Raw genomic sequence first — 20036 nt, 5'->3', positions numbered from 1 at the left:
GGTAACTGGTTAATCTTTGTACATCATTTTGAGATAATATTTTTGTAAGGGCAAATGTTCTATACCTGCTAGAGATGAATGAATAACCAAACTCCCCACTAACATCCCTGCAGACTGCCACCAATGTTGCCTCAAGGAGTGAAGTAAAAACACTACTCTTGAAGTCCCATTCTTTCAGTTATAAATGGAGTCACATGCCCATTAAGTATTTATAGAACCAATGAAGATTTGTATCTTTATAGCATCCTACCTGGTCAATTCAAACTCTGAGTATCTCACTCACATTTGATTACTTTTCAATAAATGGTGAATGGGCAAGTTCAGCAGTCACGTGCAGAGCATAACTCCAGATGAACAATGATGTTTTTTTTAATTCTGAATTTGATGTGGGCGTCACAAGGCCCATGCAACAACAATTTCTTACTTAGAAGACACTGAAATGGTGGCAAGTTTGGACACATTGTTTTTTTTGCCTCTCAGTACCTGTATTTGAACACCCATCATTTTGAGCCATGTAGGAATTACTAGATGAAAGAAGACCAATGGCCATCTTAGTTTACCTTTTATTATCATGCTCATCACATGATAACAGAGTTGTTGACTAATTGACTAGCCATCAATTTCAGCATTAGATTACAACAGACTGGCCAAGATGTGAGAACTCATTACTCCCCAAAAAAATGAAAGGTTCTAGAAAGCAGAAGCTGAAAATCACTTGTCCTTCCAAATATGTTGAATTTACCATTGGTCATTTCCCAAATTACTCAGATATATGATGCACTTGAACAGTCTTGATATAGTTTTTAGGGAATGTGAGCCCTTAATTTTCAATAGTTTCATTTAGAGAGCTAGTGAGACAACTAGATCCTGAAAAGTGCTGGTAATTGTGTCATTTGTAGTTGCATATTTTGAGGCAGCTAACAAAAAGACTTTTGTTTTTACTGCAGTGTCCTTGCACTTAAAGACTCTGTACCAAAAGGAATTGTTTAAATCATTCTGAAAGAATAACAGACAATTACCACAAATCATATTGCCTCATTTGTGCAACACAATCAAGACCTTTTAATTGAAAGTAATCAAAATACAAAGTCTGATCTGGGACACCATGATAACTTAAGTATTTCATTTCAGCACCATATTCTCCACTGTACATTATGCATAATTTCCATAATCAAATGCACACCATATTAAAATAACACAAATGGAATGGATATGAACACATTTATGCTTTAATTAATTCTATGGTTCATTTTACTCTTCCTCGTAACCATCAGGATCTTTATTTTCTGTTATCCACTTTTTTGATAACATTCCTATTCAAGTATATTGCCTGAAACCTTAAAAATTACTTAAGTAAAATTAGTTCTGCTATTCTTTAGCTACCAGTGCGTACTTCATTTTAATTGTTAGCAGCATAACATTTTACATTTCCAAAAGCCATATGTAAGTGATCATATGGACCAATAAAAATCCCAATAAGTACAAGAGAAGAAACAAAGAAAATGTAGGTGTTGTGTTACTTCCAATGCACGATTCTTCAGCTACAATCTATTTTGAAATACTGGCTGTGAATCTATTGAATTATGCAGGGAGGTACAGGTGAACAAAAACAAGGAGACTGAAACAGTGCAAATTGCACATAGCGATATATAAATTAAATTCTGAAAACTTCATTCTGTATTTGGAATAAAGAATATAATGTAGATTTTTTTCCTTCACTTAATTCACTTCTTGCCTTAAAAAGTCTGCTGAGGCTCATCTCAAATCCGCTCTCTTGATGTGTTGGTTTGCTGAAGCATATTGTTCCCTAGCGTGCTTTCAGTGACACCTAGAAAAGCAGTTTCATTCCATGTCAGTTGACATAATCCACTTTTCCAAATTATCAAACTGTTATAGTAGAATCTCCAAGTCAATATTCTTTCCCTTCGAAGACTGGAACAACCACATCATAACAGCATGTTCCCACTGACATTTTGTTCAGAAAAATCCATCACACAACCATGTTTAGTCTCCATAAATTCCATATGTAACAAGCTTGCTATACATTGTTAGAGATTCTATGTTTTGGACGCTATTATTTGAGGTACCTTAGGGATGCTTAATGGTTGAGCTGAGATTACATCTGAGAAAAGATTATTGGTCCCATTGTTGAGGTACACCTTTAAAGAATGCATTTAGTGTAATATTAATGTTACTGTAACTAAGGTACTGCACACTGGTGAATGAAAATTGATTGATAGGGTTGGTGGTTTAATTGGAGGAATTAATTCACAACTTTGCAAAATAAATTTCAGATCTTTTTACGTCAGTTTTAAAAAATATGCATATTAAAAAGCTGTGGATACAATTTAGGAAGAATTGTTGCAATGTGAAGGCTTTTTACATTGTTTACCATGGTAATCTTATATTACACTATTATCTGGCACAAACATCACAGAACACAACATATCACTAAAATTTAACATTAAGCTGAGCAGTACAGAAAAGCTAATTATTATTTCCTTTAAATAGAGAACACATCTCTGAGAACACACTCCTCTAAAAACAGCTTCATACACAATTTAATTCAAGCTGTACATTTTGTACAGAAGACAGCAGTACCATTGTGAGCCTAGGTACTGACTGTAATTTCAGCTTTACTGACACCTATATTTGTATTTTTTGTTTGGCAATCCACAGAAAATATACACACAAGAAATAAAAAACAATTTCAAGTTTTCTAGGTAAGTCGTCACAATTGCAACTAAAACAAAACGTCTTTACGGACATTTTTTTTATTCATTGACAGATGAGGGCTAGGCAGCATTTATTGCCCATCCCTAATTGCCCAGAGGGCAGTTATGAGTCAACCACATTGCTGTGGGTCTGGAGTCACATGTAGACCAGACCAGGTAAGGATGGCAGTTTCCTTCCCTAAAAGACCTTAGTGAACCAGATGGGTTTTTCCCAACAATCGACAATGGATTCATGGTCATCATTAGACTCTTAATTCCAGATATTTATTGAAATCAAATTCCACCATCTGCCTTGGTGGGATTCAAACCCCGGTCCCCAGGACATCATCTGGATCTCTGGATTAACAGTCCAGCCATAATACCACTAGGCCATTGCCTCCCCTTCGAGAAAGTTTATCATGTAGAATCACTGATCATCAAAGTCTGTACAGCTAAATTTAAGTTTTACTTCGTATACTTAAATACAGTTGCTTGAAGACTGTAAGAACAAAGTTGACGCACAGAGAATTGGCACATGACCAGCAATGGACAATTACAGGTGGGTACATGAGACTGAATTTTTAAAAAAACTTAAGCCTTTCACATCACTGTATTTATAGTGTCCTACTGCAGTGGAAACATTGTGATTAAATATTAACAAATAGAAATACTCATGCAGTGTTGTGTGTAATGAACCATGTGTTTTGACAGTCATCCCAAATGCTGAAGTGAAATTCATGCTCTTGATTTTACAATTTAGTGACATGCACATCACTTTCAACTTCACTTTCCTCGCTACAGTTTAATTTTCTTCAGGTGCTTGTATACCACCTCCCCATCCCTATTGTGGTAGTCATTGGGAGGAGGGAGGGAGTTTTGGGTATTACGGACGGAGGTAAGGGAAACAGACTGCTGCACAAACACCAAACAATCCATATTTGAAAAAGAACAGTGACGAGCAGATGAAATCCTAATGTGCCCACAGCCTCAGAAACCAAGGATCTTCTATGGCTTGTGTTTAAAATGTGCTTCCACTGGAAAATAAGACAAAATAAAGGATGTCATTTTTGTTGAAAATACATTTTTGACAACAAAGAAACTTAGTATTTCAAAAAAAAATATATATAGTACCCTATCCTAAAAGCAGAAAATTCTGATATCTATGGAGAGGGAATCAGCTGATGCTCCAGGTCCATAACTTTTGGTCAGAACTGAAAGATGTTAGATTGAACATGTTTTAAACAGGTGAAAAAAACAAGGAAATCAAGGGAGGGGAAACAGTGATGGAATGGAGGGTGGGTGATTAATTGACACAATAATGGAGGCACAATTAAGGTGTCATGGGTGACGTTTGCAACAGACTGATGAATTGGACTGTTCTCTTTGCCTCAGTCTGTCTGCTAAATCTATTAGCTCAGTAGAGCACGTCTACGCAGATTAATTAGTCAACAGTTGAGTTTCATTCCTTGCAAATTGAGGCATATTTGTTGTATGAAATCATATATATTAAAAACTTATTAAAGGGTAATTAGTGTTTTGATGAATGAGATTTCTTCCCCTACATATATCAGCTTGTTTAAACTTTGGAGAAAATATTTCAAACAAATGCAGGAAATGGGGAAAGGGGAAGGAGCTAACATATTCCACTGTGGGAGATCATGATCGCAGTCTCCAGCAGGTACTTATCAGATTTCGCTGACCTGTTGCTGGAGGACAAATGCATTAAAAGAGAAATCAAATTCCAAAACTGCAAAATGCTTCAGATGCTTAAAAAAAATGAAATAAAATAAACAGATTAATGGCTTCAAGACAGATGCAGTTGAAGTTTGCGTGGGTTTTAACCATTCTTCAAAGAAACAGATTTTGTGGCAAATTTTCATTTCAATGCATGAAGTATCTGTGCCAAAGTATGTGACATAGACTAATGCTCAAGTAATTGAATGAATTATTCCAAAGCAGATTGCCAGTAGTGTATACACAGAAATATGCATCACAGCTGATAATCAGCATTGTTTTATCATTAGTCTTTATTATGTCACTTTTTAAATGATATCCTGGTTCCAGAGCTATACAAAGGGAGAGAAGACACATTGAATTTAATTACACAAAATCATGTGCATTGAAAGATAGTGAGTCCTAGTTTTGGTACGAAGCCTTGACAGCATTCACAATTTTGAGTATATTTCAGCCTTCACCTTTGTGTTTGCTGAACTACATCAGCTCCTGGTCAGGCAATGCCTCCAATTTTGAAAATTCTTACCTTTGTTTTCAAATCTCTCCATGGATTTTCCTCTCTCTATCACTGTGACCATCTTCCATCCTACAACCATCTGAGATATCTGCAGTGTTCTAATTTTGGCCACATATGCAACCCCAAATTTAATTGCTTCATCCCTACTGATTGTATCTTTAGCTATCTGGAGCCTAGGCTCTGGAACTCATTCGGTAAACCTTGCCAACTCCCTCTTCCTTCTTTAAGAGTCTACTTAAAACCTACATCTTTGACCAGGTTTAGGTTCTCCTAATATCTCCTCACATAGCTCAATGCCAAACTTTATTTGGTAACACCTGTGAAGGTGCCTTGAGACTTTCTGCTATGGTAAACTTGCTATATAGGCACAGGTTGTTGTTGATTACTCCACAGACTCTCTGTCTACATGAGGAAGGAGACTTTACACAAAGACTTTTGTTCCTTACCTGCATACTCTTGGGGCAACATTGCCCGGTCAATAACCTTCTGAAAGGCTTCCATCCAAATGCGACGTTCACTCTCAGTCTCACATGCAAACAAGAACTTCCTGTCAGGGGTTACTATGGTAATTCCATATTGCCAATGATTCCCTTGGGTTGAGGGAGGAAGACCATCTAAAACACTATAGCTATTTTCCTTACTCCCGATGAACACTTCACCCCGAGCGAAGGCATCCTGCAATGAGAGAACGGGGATGTTTTATCTTCTCTCGTTAACGTTGTTCTGCTTCAGGGAGGGCTGTGAAAGTGATCTATTTTGAAAGATTGGACCATTCTTGCTGGGGTACAATCCCACAGTTGTACCCAAGCACTTGCTTTCAAGGTGCAATGGGTAGTGCACCAGCCTCAGAGTTAGCAGGCCTGAGTGCCTGGGTTCAAGTGCCTATCCAGGACTGTAAGCATAAAGATCTAAGTTGCCATGTGCAGGGAGATACTAAATGAATGCTATACTGTTGGAGGTGCTATCTATCAAATAAGACATTAAACTAAACCAATGAGTTATCCCCAGAGTTGTGACCTTATTTATCCTTCAAGAAACATCATTGGAAAAGATTATCTGGTCATTGTCATGGTTGTGGGATCCTTTTATGTATAAATTAGCCATTGCATTTCATCTGTGTCTTTGTGTCATTGGTTGTAATGTGCTTTGGGACATCCTAGGGTGCAAAAGCTGCACTATAAATACAAATCTTTCTTTCTCATCATTTGAACCTAAACAGTATGTGGCAGTGGGTATTTTATCTAGGGCTGTGTGGTGGGATATATTAACAATGTCGCTGACCCTAATCCTTTCCACAGCTGTTCCCAGAATCAGTGGGAATACTTCCTGGCTCTTCGTCCCTTTCCTCCTTTAAATTAGAGCCAGGCTATTCATCAGTGAAATCAGGGAGTTCTGTATCGCACAAAGTGCAACTCTCTTCCAGCAAAAAAGCTGTGGAAGCTGAAGTTCAAGAGAAATGTCAAAGCTGCAATTCAAGTGAAATGTCAAAGACCAATATTATTAGATTTTTATTTTGATAAGAACATGAAGGGATATGGATCATAAAATCTAATCATAGCTCATCTAATCCTCCACCTCCAGCCCTCTGCCTCTCTTTCACAATCCCACACCCTCTTCTCCATTGATAACTGTGTCTTCAGCCTCATGTTGTGTCGAGCTTCCCTCCCAGTTCTCATCCGTCCAAATACTACAACCACACCCCACCCACCCCACTATGTTTACACAAGTACCAAGAGATTCATGAACAGTTTCTTCCCCGCTGTTATCAGACTTCTGAATGGACCTCAAATTTTAAATTTAATGTTGATCTCACTCTTTGTGCACCTTTGCTGCAGCCGTAACACAATATTCTTAGCTCTATTACCCTAATGCACGTTTTATGGTATGATCTGCCTATACTGCAAAACAAAACTTTTACTGTATCTAGGTGCATGTGACAATAATAAATCAAATCAAAAATGTCCCCTAACCCTGAAACTTCTCTACTCCTTTGGCTTGATACCCTGATATTTTTGGTTATCATAAATGCCTTGGGATGTTGCTCTATGTTGAAGATGCTAAATAAGTGCCAGTTGTTATAGTTCTATGGAAAGAGACAGCAAAGGGAAAGAGGAATCCTTCACTATCACACATTGAAAAGAATTAATTGTTCACTGAATTTTTGAAGTAGATGATCACTTTTTTTTAACCATGATGGTACAATGCAACTATTTAACTATTTAATTATTAAAAAGGTTCCTTCAATGGCACTTGTTATCTTTAATGAACAGTTTCTACAGTTGAGCATTCAGAACATGGAAGCAATGTCATGCAATCAAATACCAGCTCAGATTCTGGCCAAGAGTTTTCCCAGCACACAGGTGATAAGACACAGTGCCAAATCATTTTGTTATCTGCAAGTGGCCGCAATCAAAATGCAACAACATCACATTTAAAGACAAACCTCTGTGTTTAATCTCATACTGGAAGAATATTCTGGGACCATTCTCCCTGATGCTGCCTTTTTGAGTTTAATTATAAAAATACACATTGCGACATCTATAAGTAGCAGTTTGGTCAATGAAATTCATTCAGCTGAATATGTTAGCAAGCTGGGTCGCAGTGAACAACAGGTGGGGCAGAAGCGGATCTCATAGTGTACTGGCAGCATATTGTACATTCTGTCCACTTTCTCGGACAGAAAAGAATGTTCAGTGCCAAGGATTCATTGCTGCTGGGGTAGACCAATGTCTTCCCATGGATTTCCCATTTTGTACTTGTTACTTAACAATCAACTGGAGGTTATTGGCCCTCAAAGACAAAGCAGGCTAGGTACTTGAGTACATACAGATTGCTTTGATTTTAGATGCAATTTAATTATACTTATCCTTCTTTACAGTCAGTTTGTACATGAAATGGATAAAATTATCACTTTTTTTACATGGTAGAAAATTCATATTTATTTCATAAATTAAAAAATGAATTTTGCTAGCAATGGAATTAGAGGAATCCAGTACCAGAGTTTGCCTGGAAGAGATTACACTCTGAATTTTAAAGAAAAAGAAACATGTCAATTTCCTGAAAGTAAGAAATGAATACATGTGTCCTGTGCCTACCAGTGGGTCTTTGAAATACATCAGCCTTCTGTCATCTAACGTGAACCATCGTTTCTTAAACCCTTCAGTTTGCTGATGAAACACAGAACAAGGTTAGAAGCATGGATGTAAAAGACAGGATGAAAGCTAGTTCTGTAAGATAAATATATAAAGTCATTTTTCAATCGCAACAAGTCATTTAACATTTAAGAGCACATCTGCACTTCCACAGGAAGTTTTGAAGCAGAAAAAGGAATGACTGAAAAGCTTTCAAGCAGAACAAATGGTCATGAAAAATAAACAGGACAATTTATTTTACAATTACACAAATTCAAACTGATCATTATCTGTGATCTTGCTTTTACAGATATGTCAAGTCTGCATATATTGTCTAATTGGATTTGTTTTCAAAATTCATTCTTGCGATGTGGTTTTTGCTGGAAAGGCCAGCATTTATTGCCCATCCCTAATTACTTTTGAGAAAGTGGTGGTAGTGATCCACTTTCTTGAATAGCTGCAGTCCATGTGGTGCATAGACACCATAGCACTGATAGAAAGGGAGTTCCAGTATATTGACCCAGCAGCAGTGAAAGAAGGAACAAGAGATATAAAATATATAACTTGGAGGGGAAAGAGACAGCTGCATGTGTTACCATGATCTTGTCCTTCTAGGTGGTTTTGGACATGCTGCTCAAGCGCCGCAAGCAATTTTCTGCAACACATCTTTAAGGAAATCTGCCATTCTTACCTGGCCTGGCCTACATGTGATTCCAGACCCACAGACTCGACGGGCTCTAGCAAATCACTCCATTAAAGGGCAATTTGGGATGGGTAACAAATTGCCAGTGATTGCCCACATCCCATGAAAGAATAAAGAAAAAAATAATCTGGGTAAACTCTACAGCCACTATGCACCGGTGGAGAGAATCCATAATCAGGGTGGTGGATAATGTGTGCATAGGTCCCCAGGGTAGAAACCTCCTGACCGCTCCATCCCAAAATGTGCAGACTCCTACTGTCCATATTTATTTTGTGGGCATTGTTGTCTCTCTATAAAATCACCTACCCTCCTCTCGGGGACAGGTACTAATTTGCCTCTCAGACAAGGAAAATGTGGTTCTAGGAAATTAGTAGAATTTCAGGTTAATGTTCAAAATTCTTAAATCATTAGATTCATCAGACAACCCAAACAATCTTATTAAAACCAATACACCTCGAATCAGATTGCTGAGCAAAAGAGACTGTTCACTAAAGTAATGCTGATAATATTGTGCTGTGTCTTTCAGCAGCCTGCTTTAAGATCTACTGCTGTCCATTGAACAATGGTGTTTTTTTTTTAAATCACTAAGCGAGGATTGTGTCTGGTTAAGAAAGTTTCGTGGAAGATTTTTCCCTGGTAAGGAGTGGATTACAGAAACTGGCCAGGAGTTAAGCCTGTTCTGGTTTCTCCTATTCTGCTTTTGCATGTGCTGTTTGGAAATGTTAGCAGCACAGAAGGGATTGGAGAATATTCACCGTTGGAAGGGTTAGCAAGAGAACAGTAAGATGCCGATGGTGAAGGAAGCAGACAATATTAATGAATGGTTTAACCACAATGCAGCAACGGTGCTGCTATGGTGGGAAGCTGTCTACAGCTATGCCACTCGACAAAGACTCTGGTTTAAGAACAGAAAAGCAAAAACAACCGGGACTTGCTGAATAGCAGTGGGTTCATTCAAAGTTGGAAGTCCAAAATTTTGGGATTGTACCACAGACTCGGAATTGGCTTTTAGAAACTGAGTTCAGATCTGACTGCAATTGTGAAACTGCTGGGGAATTTGGGTGCTTCAACCACATCTACCAGCAGGGGGAGACAGCAGACTGGAAGAGACATTAGTTGAGCTTGATGCCCACTGAATTAGTTGATTCATTTACAGAGGCTAAGAGTTTAACTTCCTCTTATCAAAACAACTGGTGGTTGTCTGAGAAGTCGCCATATCATGATGAGAAACCTCTTAAAGATACAGTTAGTGAAAACAGAAATGAGAAATTCTTTTGAAACAAAAAGACTGATTCTAGGCCCATGAAGAAATACATTCCTTTCTCACAAAATAATGACTTTGTCAAAGAATATCACGACTATGAGCCTCATACGTATACAATGGGTGGTGTAGTAATCATGGACCTAACATCTCCTTATGCAGCTCAGTATAAAGTTCAGTCTGATAATGGTCTCAGGAATCAGCTTCAGCCATTTCACTACATTTTAAAAAATAGAATCATGAGATACGGGCATCACTGGCTTATTGTCCGCTCCTAGTTGCCCTGGAGAAAGAGGTGGTGAGCTGCCTTCCTGCACTGCTGCAGTTCTTCAGGTGTAGGTAGGTCCACAATGCCCTTAGGGAGGGAGTTCTATGGTTTCAACCCAGTGATACTGAAGGAACAGCAATACATTTCCAAGCCAGGTAAGACTTGCAGGAGAACTCACTCCCACTGCATCTGCTGCCTTTGTCCTTCTGGGTGGTAGGGTTCACAGGTCTGGAAGGTGCTTTTGAAGGAAGCTTGGTGAGTTTTCACAGCACATCTTGCAGATGGTACACGCTATGTGTCAGTGGTAAAGGGAGTGAATGTTGAAGGTGGTGGATGTGATGCCAATCAAGCGGTTTGCTTTGTCCTGGGAATGGTGTCAAGCTTCTGGAGTGTTATCAGAGCTGCACCCATCCAGACAAGTGGGCAGTATTCCATCACATTCCTGATTTGCATGTTATAGATGGTGGACAGGCTTTGGGGAGTCAGGAAGTGAGTTACTTGCCACAGTATTCCTAGCTTCTGACCTGTTCTTGTAAGCACTATGTTTATGTGTCAAGTCCAGTTGAGTTTCTGGTCAATGGTGACCCCAAGAATGTTGATAGTGGGGGATTCAGCGAGATGCTAAATAAATGCAAATTGTTCTTGTGAAATAGAAAGGATTGTTGCCATGTTTTAATTGAGTTAGCATTTCACTAAAATCACTGAGACAACACCAACTTGAATTTATACAGAAACCGAAAGAACTGCGGATGCTGTAAATCAGGAACAGAAACAAAGTTGCTGAAAAAGCCCAGCAGGTCTGGCAGCATTTGTGAAGGAAAAAAACAGAGTTAACGTTTTGGATCCGGTGACCATGCCTCAGAACTGATGGTGGCTGGGAAAACATCAGTCCCAGCCTGATCATTAGCAACTCCTTTGACTGTCCAACTGTCTTTCTCTCTCTTTGGGCCTTATCCAATTGTTTACTCCCTACCCCACCCACCTCCCTATTTTCTGCATATAAACTGACGTTTTCCCAGCTACCATCAGTTCTGAGGAAGGGTCACCGGACCCAAAACGTTAACTCTGTTTTCTCCTTCACAGGTGCTGCCAGACCTGCTGAGCTTTTCCAACAACTTTGTTTTTGTTCTTGAATTTATATAGCGTCTTTAAAGGAAAATAGATTGCTTAACGGTACAGGGCCCTGGTCAGACTACACCCAGAAAACCATGCTCGCGATATAAAGACAGTGAACAGACATAAAATGAAGCTAATCTCAAGGTCAAAGGACTCAGTAAAAACTAAATGGAGTTTTTGTAGTAGGTAGGAAGGTAGCTGAGGGACAGTGTTTCCAATGAGAGCTGGGTGTGTTCATGGAGGTTTCATCATGTAACCCAACTCCTCTAACCACCTGTACCCCTAAATGCATTCCAGTTAAGTAAGACACTGCAAATCATCTTCAATTAAACCTGAAGACTCCAGGTGAGAGGATCAAGGCCAAGGACAGGGGGCACACTTCGTGCTAAACATCGGGGACCCTTCCTTTAGCCCCCATCTCTGGGGGTCCTCCAATCAAACGCCCCATCTCTGGTGCTTCTCCAATCAGAAGGACCCCGTCTCTGGTGTTCCTCCAATCACAAGCTGGTTCTCACTTGTATTTGCTGATACTGGGCTTGGTTCTAAGGAAGGGTCACTTGACCCGAAACGTTAACTCTGATTTATCTCCACAGATGCTACCGCACTTGCTGACCTTTTCCAGCAAATTCTACTTTTGTCTCTGGGCCCACTTGTAATTGGAGGAGCAGTTGGAAAGGTAAGTGGTTGCTTTGAGCAAGTTGCCATTAGTGGAGTCAGACCCTGAGGGCGTGGGTGTGCAACATTAGGCTTAGAAGCAGAAGAAGCAACAGGGTTCATGCTTTCTCTCCCTGGCCCACAAGAGGCGATCTTGTACAGATGACTGTACATCTTGTACACTTGACTGTGTCGCACTTGGAGCATTTTCTGTTCAAACTGAGGATTCAAACACCGAGTGGCCTGGGGGAGGTTAATCTTGAACAGAACTTCACATCTGTAAAGAGCCTGGAAGAAATGTATGAGTTTAAAACTGGTGAAAGGAATATTTGGAAAAGATGGAAGGGAGACATTCCTCATGTAAACAGCAGTTCACCCTCCGCACTGCCTTTCTAGGAAATCAATGGAGGAGAACCTTAGATGAGATCGGATGATGTGATATTCTGGATGGGTGAAGTTAGATTAACTGACTCGGGATCTACACAAGAGATCCTTATTTCACTTCACGCTGTGATGAAGGTTTATTCTATTTTGATATTAATTGGAAACTCGGTTCAAAACCATGTATTGCTCTAAGTTTGATTGGTATTTCTATATTATATGTATTAAGAAAGACAACTTCAGTTTTATTTTTGAGTTCCAAATGGCAAAGGGTTATATAGAAATGTGTTTACATGCGTTTAACTGAGACCCTCTAAACAGAAAACCTCAAGGTGAACAGTTCAGTAAAAGGGTAAAAGACAAATGAAAAATGTCGGGTTGTTGTAGAGACAGAAACTAATTTCCTTTTCTAAAGGGAGAACCATCCCAAAGGTCAGAGAGTATGCAGCTTTCTGGCAGAGAGAAGTCTGTGGCAGCAAAAGGTGCTGTTAGCTTAGCCACCTCCAAAGCAGTTTGGCAAAATCTTTAGCGGTTTAAAAGTCAGCAGGAGAAAAACTCAAGAAAGAGAAGGCTTTGGAAGAGTAGATTAATGAGTTCACCTTAAGAAATGTGAGCTGTGCTAGAATAAGGTGTAGAGCTGGATGAACACAGCAGGCCAAGCAGCATCAGAGGAGCAGGAAAACTGACGTTTCGGGCCTAGACCCTTCTTCAGAAATGGGGGAGAGGAAGCGGGTTCTGAAATAAATAGGGAGAGAGGGGCAGGCGGATAGAAGATGGATAGGTGGAGAGGAGACAGACCGGTCAAAGAGGTGGGGATGGAGCCAGTAAAGGTGAGTGTAGGTGGGGAGTTAGGGAGGAGATAGGTCAGTCCAGGGAGGACGGACAGGTCAAGGGGGCGGGATGAGGTTAGTAGGTAGGAGATGGGGGTGCGGCTTGAGGTGGGAGGAGGGGATAGGTGGGAGGAAGGACAGGTTAGGGAGGCGGGGACGAGCTGGGCTGGTTTTGGGATGCGGTCGGGGGAGGGGAGATTTTGAAGCTTGTGAAGTCCACATTGATACCATTGGGCTGCAGGGTTCCCAAGCGGAATATGAGTTGCTGTTCCTGCAGCCTTCGGGTAGCATCGTTGTGGCACTGCAGGAGGCCCAGGATGGACATGTCATCTGAGGAATGGGAGGGGGAGTTGAAATGGTTCGCGACTGGGAGGTGCAGTTGTTTAGTGCGAACCGAGCATAGGTGTTCTGCAAAGCGGTCCCCAAGCCTCCGCTTGGTTTCCCCGATGTAGAGGAGGCCACAACAGGAACAGCGGATGCAGTATACCACATTAGCAGATGTGCAGGTGAAAATCTGCTTGATGTGGAAAGTCTTCTTGGGGCCTGGGATGGGGGTGAGGGGGGAGGTGTGGGGGCAGGTATAGCACTTCCTGCGGTTGCAGGGAAAAGTGCCGGGTGAGGTGGGGCTGGAGGGGAGTGTGGAGCGGACAAGGGAGTCACGGATAGAGTGGTCCCTCTGGAAAGCAGATAAGGGTGGGGAGGGAAAAATGTCTTTGGTGGTGGGGTCGGATTGTAGATGGCGGAAGTGTCGGAGGATGATGCGTTGGATCTGGAGGTTGGTGGGTTGGTACGTGAGGACGAGGGGGATTCTGTTTTGGTTGTTATTGCGGGGAGGGGGTGTGAGGGATGAGTTGCGGGAAATGTGGGAGACACAGTCGAGGGCGTTCTCGACCACTGAGGGGGGGAAGTTGCGGTCCTTGAAAGACGAGGTCATCTGAGATGTACGGGAGTGGAATGCCTCATCCTGGGAGCAGATGCAGCGGAGGCGAAGGAATTGGGAATAGGGGATGGCATTTTTGCAGGAAGGTGGGTGGGAGGAGGTGTATTCTAGGTAGCTGTGGGAGTCGGTGGGCTTGAAATGGATATCGGTTTCTCGGTGGTTGCCAGAGATGGAGACAGAGAGGTCCAGGAAGGAGAGAGAGGTATCAGAGATGGTCCAGGTGACCTTAAGGTTGGGGTGGAAGGTGTTGGTGAAGTGCATCCCCGCCTCTTTGACTGGTCTGTCTCCTCTCCACCTACCTTCTCCTCTATCCATCTTCTATCTGCCTCCCCCTCTCTCCCTATTTATTTCAGAACCCCCTTCCCCTCCCCCATTTCTGAAGAAGGGTCTAGGCCCGAAACTTCAGCCTTCCTGCTCGGCCTGCTGTGTTCATCCAGCTCTACACCTTGTTATCTCAGATTCTCCAGCATCTGCAGTTCCTACTATCTCTGAGCTGTTCTAGAAGTCTGTTTAAGGATTTCAGGAAGTGGCACTAACTAAATAAATCGCAGCAAGTGAATTGCTACATTTCCTGAGAAGGAGTGGATTGTAGCTGTGCAAACTGAACAAGAAACTTTAAAGCAGAAATTAGGTGATCTTTCACTGAGGTTCAGGTTGTTGTAAAGTTATTATTGAGGGTGAAAGGGTTTAATCTTTATCTGGTATTTGACTAGAAATTGTAATACAGTTCTTTTTCTTCCCTTTTTTGTGTAATAAATGTTTACATTCTTGTGTTCAAAGTACATTGCCGGTCTATGTGAATCTGTTCAGTGACTGACCACCACAGTAACCAAACTGCAAAAATAAAACTTACAATCCACCAAGGCAGGTCTTAATCTGGGATCTGACTAGTCCAGTAATAGCATCAGCTGGGATTGTAACAGTGGAGAGCATTTGATATATAAATATTATCCAGCTTGTTTATATACAGTAAAGTTTTCTTAGGGTTGAAAGATACATAAATTATTGAAAAAATATTAAATGCAAAAGTCTTACTGACCTTTGGACCAGTCTTCTCCATGTACCCTTCTTTCCCGTAATTTCTCGTCAGTTTTGGTACCAGCTACAAAGGAAAAAAGTGTTGCTGTTAATATCTTCTCAGGACACTAGGCAGAATTACACCCACAGTTCAAACCAAGGGCTGGGTGACATAGCTAGATCCTGTAGGGGAGCTCTTGATCCCCATCTCATGATGTTACTCATTGGAGACGGTAATGGGGATTTCAGTGGATGGGACAGAAGAGGAAGAGCATTAATGTAAGATTTTGTGTTGTGAGGCAAAGAGGTTCCAACCAAACAACAAATCTGGGAATATTGATAATCTGCCTTCAGCAGAATATGTCAAGGCTGTCATTCTAGTCAACTCTGGGCAATATCCAGGCTATGGCTGAAAAATGGCAGTTAATATTAGTGCCAGGTAATAACAAGAGAGAAATCTAACCACCGTCCACTGACATTCAGTGGCATTAAAACACTGAATTGCACGTACTACCAACATCCTACGGTTACCATTGACCATATAAATGGTTACAAGAACAGGTAAGAGGCTAGGAATCCTGCAATTTGTAACTGACCTCCTGACTCTCCAAATCCTGTCAACCACCTTCAAGTCACAAGTCAGGAGTGTGATGGAATGCTCCCCATTTGCCTGATGGATGCAGCTCCAACAACACTCAAAAAGCTTGACACCATCCAGGACAAAGCAGCTTGTTTAATCGGCATCACATCAATAAACATTCACTCTGTCCATCACCGATGCTCAGTGTGTACTATCTAAAAGATGCACTGCAGAAATTCACCTAAGATCCTTCAACAGACTATTCTAAACCCATAACTATTCCATCGAGGACAAGGTCAAGGATGGCAGATACATGGGGACACCACCACATGTCAGTGCCCCTCCAAGCCACTCAACATCCTGACTTGGAAATATATTGCTATTTCTTCTGTGTCATTGGGTCAAAATACTTGGATACCCTCTCCAACAGCATTTTGAGTCTATCTATGGACTGTAGGATTCAAGAAGGCAGCTCAGTAACAGCTTTGCAAAAAGCAACTAGGGACAGGCAATAAATGTTGGCCCAGCCAGCATGCCCACATCCCATGAGTGAATAAGAGAAAACTGACCCCTGTACCATACTGTGAGGTTGGTGCCAGGAGACTATTTCCCCTGGCCGTAGAGTTTTGGATTAGTGATAGATATTTCAGCCTAAGGAGTCAGCCACTTAGGGCTAAGGTGAAGAGAAATGTCTTCACTCACAGATTTGTAAATCTTTAAAATTCTGTATTGGAGGGGACCATGGATACTCATTTGCTGGGTTCATTCAATACTGACATTGCTGTGAGATATAGCAGAAAGTGAAGCTGAGGTTGAAGATCTTACTGAATAGCAGCACACGGGCAAGAGGCTAGCTCCTATTACTCACATTCTTATTTGATTTATCATAAGGGTATTTACATGGGTCAAGTTGCCCCAGCTGCACAATACTTCCAACTGTCTCTATGTCTCCCTGTTCCTTGTCATCAATAAGCAGCAAGGAATTCAGCAACTTGTCGGATCCATGTAACTCTTCAGTGACGCGTCTCAGTCTTAACTGCCTAAACCTAACTAACTATATTAAATCTAAACCTAACTAACTCCCTCATCAGCCAAAACTCAGGCTAACTGTGGCCTGATTGAACAGCTAAATGGCTCAGAATATTGTGACCTCTATTACACCCAGCAATAACTTACAATACTGACAGACACCACTGCACTGAAGCCTTCGTATCGAAGCAGTGGAAAACCTATTTTTAGTTCATTCCAAGTTGTTGGTGTTTATTGTCCACCCCTACTTACCTTTGAAAAGGTGGTGGTGAGCTGCATCCTTGAACCCTGTGCTGTTGGTACTCCAATATTAATTGTTGGATAGAGCATTCCAGGACTTTGACCCAGTGGAAATGAAGGATTGGACGATATATTTTCGAAGTCAGGATGGTATGGGACTTAGAGGAGAGTTTGCAGGTTAAGATTAATTGATCTCTGTGATACCTGGGTCACCCTCGATTTTCGGTCAGTGCAGCATTAAATTGTACTCAAAGTTGCTGTTCTTTCTGGTATAGTGAGAACTCCTGGAGATTATGAGGTACATTCCTGGACAAAATCACTGCATTTGTGCTCTCAGTTTATTCCTTTTTAGACCCCCTAAGTAAATTGGTGAAGAAGAAATGGTTTTAACAGCAAACTGTAAAGAAGGAAAATAATCCAACTTTTGCAAACTAAATTAATTGAAAATGACATCAGATTTACAGCATAGAAATCGGCCATTCAGCCCAAGATGGTGCTTTTTGAAAAGGAAATCATTTTTGACAAATCCGTTAAAGTTGATTGTGGTTATAATAGCCGGTGTAGATAAAAAGGAACCAGTAGGTACACTGATTTAGATTTCTAAATACATTCAATAAGGGGCCTTGTTAAAGGTACAAGATAACAGCTCATGAAGTTGAAGGCAGCATTCCCTCTCATATTTTTGCGGCTATGCAGGCCTCGGAGGTCTGTGTGCAGCAGTGACTTTCAGAAGCGGATGTCAATGCTATGATCAGCTTGCCACTGCTAATCACCACACACAGAATCATGGAATGACTGTGCATGCACACAGCTTAAACAGAACTTTAGTTGGGGATGATACATTATCATGATCATGGATTGAAGACTGGATAGCTAACAGGAAATAGAGTTGCATTAACACATCGTCTTCGGGTAGCAGACTGTAACTAATGGAGAGCCACAGGAATCAGTACTGGGACCTCAACTATTTACCGTCTAAGTTATTGATGTGGCTGTAGGGACTGAGTGTATTGTAGTCAAACTTATCGGCAATGTAAAAGATAGATGGAAAAACATGTAGCCAGGAAGACACAAAGTATATCAGTAGGTTTAAATGAGTGGGCAAAAATCTGGCAGATGGAGTACAATGTGGGGAAAACGAAAGGTTGTCCATTTGATAGGAAAAATAGAAAAGCGATATAGGATTTCAATAGAGGGACAGAGACTACAGAAGCCTCCTCTCACGCCATTTAATCAAACCCTGTCAACATATCTTTCAACTTCATTCTCTTTCATGTGTTTATTTCACTTCCCCTGAAAGGCAGCTAAGCTATTCATCTCAATCTCTGGCAGCAATTTTCACGTTCTAACCATTCCCCAGGTAAAGAAGTTAAATATATAACAGGACTCACATCAGCATCACTAGCTCCAGGGAATGCCACTTGTAAGTAATGGAAACGTGCTGCTCGGATTGCATTGAACCAGTCAACTATTTCCTGTTTATAAAGGAAAAAGAATTAGTAAACATCTTTTAAAAATAACCACTGATGGTCAGGCAAGTGACTGACACTGTAAATTTGGTCAAGAAAATAACCAACTCCATATATCTGCTGGCCAAGAAACTGACTGATGCTGTATGTCCATTAGCCTATGTTTAAACTATTACTGTAGCCTTAAATAAATACAGGCATTGTGTTTTGAATTTGATGCACTTTGCATTTGTTGCCGATTTAAATGTGGGTTAACTTGTTGAAGGTGCTGGGTGCATCGTCATTTTATCAGGTGCATGTACAAGAAAGACACTGGACAAAGAGTTCTGAACATATAGACCATAACAAAATTTTATGTGGACTTTAAATTGTGTAAAACTTACACGGTTCAGCAATTTGTAGCTCATTATGTGTGAGCCATGGCTCAGTAACTCACAACCGAGGTCACTTTCAAAAAGTCCCATGCCAGCACTTGAGAACAAAATTTAGGCTGACACTGCAAGTGCAGGACTGAGAGAGTGTGGCACTGCTGGAGATGTCTTTCTGTGTAGTGGGATATTAAACCTCTGTGGATGTGAAAGATTCCATGGTGCTATTTTAAAGAGGAGCATGGGTGTTCAGATCCCACTTAGCACAGATCCCAGACTGGTACTTAAGTGGAGTACAGAGGCAGTACTGCATATTTAAAACGACACCACCAGTATTAACAACTTGGTGACGTGATCAACCCCATTTTCAGAATAGCTATGACTTCATCAATACTAGTCCATTAAAAACCAGCCTGTTTTAAATGTCCTGGCTGCCAACTATGGTAAATCACACATGTCTTCTTTGCCACGTCTTGAGACCAGTAATTGAAACAGCAGCAACTCCACGAAAAAAATAGCAGTTCAAGAGAAACCAGCTCATGCGTCACTGAACTGAGACCCAAAACATAATTAAAGAAGACCACAGACCACCAACAGCCAGTCTACTGTGATCAGCCAGACAGAGCGCACTCTACACCTATTTGTTTATAAAAAGCAGGACCACAGTTTAAATAAAATGCACACAACCTTGTTTCCCGAACTGCTTTGTTAATGCATTAACACTCCACATCCATTTTAAAATTGTCACTTTAGTTTGCATAGTCTCACCTTTCCATCTTCGTGATAAACAAATATATTCCTTGTACTGTTGTCTTTTAAGTATGTAATTTGCAATCCATTAGGATTCCCGATTTTCGTTGGTTGAAAAGTGGCGTTGATTTGTTCGAGCCTCAGGACAGCTTTTGGATCTTTAGCCTGGGAAATGGAGGAAGCAAAAGGTGAACCAAACTGAAGGGTGGAGAGTTGCCAACTCCTGGCTGCAATTACGCCTGGCAGTATTAGCAAAATGTCCTCCTTCCACTTCAGCACAGTCAAACAGCTCTCATCCTCAGATCACCAATATCGTTATTACTAATAAACAAAT

At 40.9% G+C, this 20036-nt stretch overlaps 1 protein-coding gene across 5 annotated transcripts in view; it reads right to left on the bottom strand.

Moving 5' to 3' along the window:
• Window positions 1–1028: 1028 nt before the first annotated feature.
• The window catches only part of LOC109927795 (arf-GAP with dual PH domain-containing protein 1), a 120577-nt gene continuing 101569 nt past the window's right edge, over window positions 1029–20036 (bottom strand). For 4 of the 5 annotated variants that reach the window (XM_048609878.1, XM_048609881.1, XM_048609882.1 and 1 more), the window contains exons 6-11: window positions 19721–19867; window positions 18507–18590; window positions 15289–15351; window positions 8061–8132; window positions 5412–5640; window positions 1029–3748 (exon numbers count right to left, since the gene is read on the bottom strand). In XM_048609878.1, the coding sequence (XP_048465835.1) occupies window positions 3720–3748; window positions 5412–5640; window positions 8061–8132; window positions 15289–15351; window positions 18507–18590; window positions 19721–19867 (624 nt within the window). In that variant the 3' untranslated portion in view covers window positions 1029–3719. The remainder of the gene's footprint in view (window positions 3749–5411; window positions 5641–8060; window positions 8133–15288; window positions 15352–18506; window positions 18591–19720; window positions 19868–20036) is intronic. The other variant, XM_048609879.1, reaches the window with a different exon arrangement.

Source organism: Rhincodon typus, chromosome 21 (assembly GCF_021869965.1).
Source record: "Rhincodon typus isolate 14 chromosome 21, sRhiTyp1.1, whole genome shotgun sequence".
Lineage (NCBI taxonomy): Eukaryota > Metazoa > Chordata > Chondrichthyes > Orectolobiformes > Rhincodontidae > Rhincodon > Rhincodon typus.
Note: the sequence above shows the minus strand (reverse complement) of the source record. Positions and strands in the feature narration are given on the sequence as shown.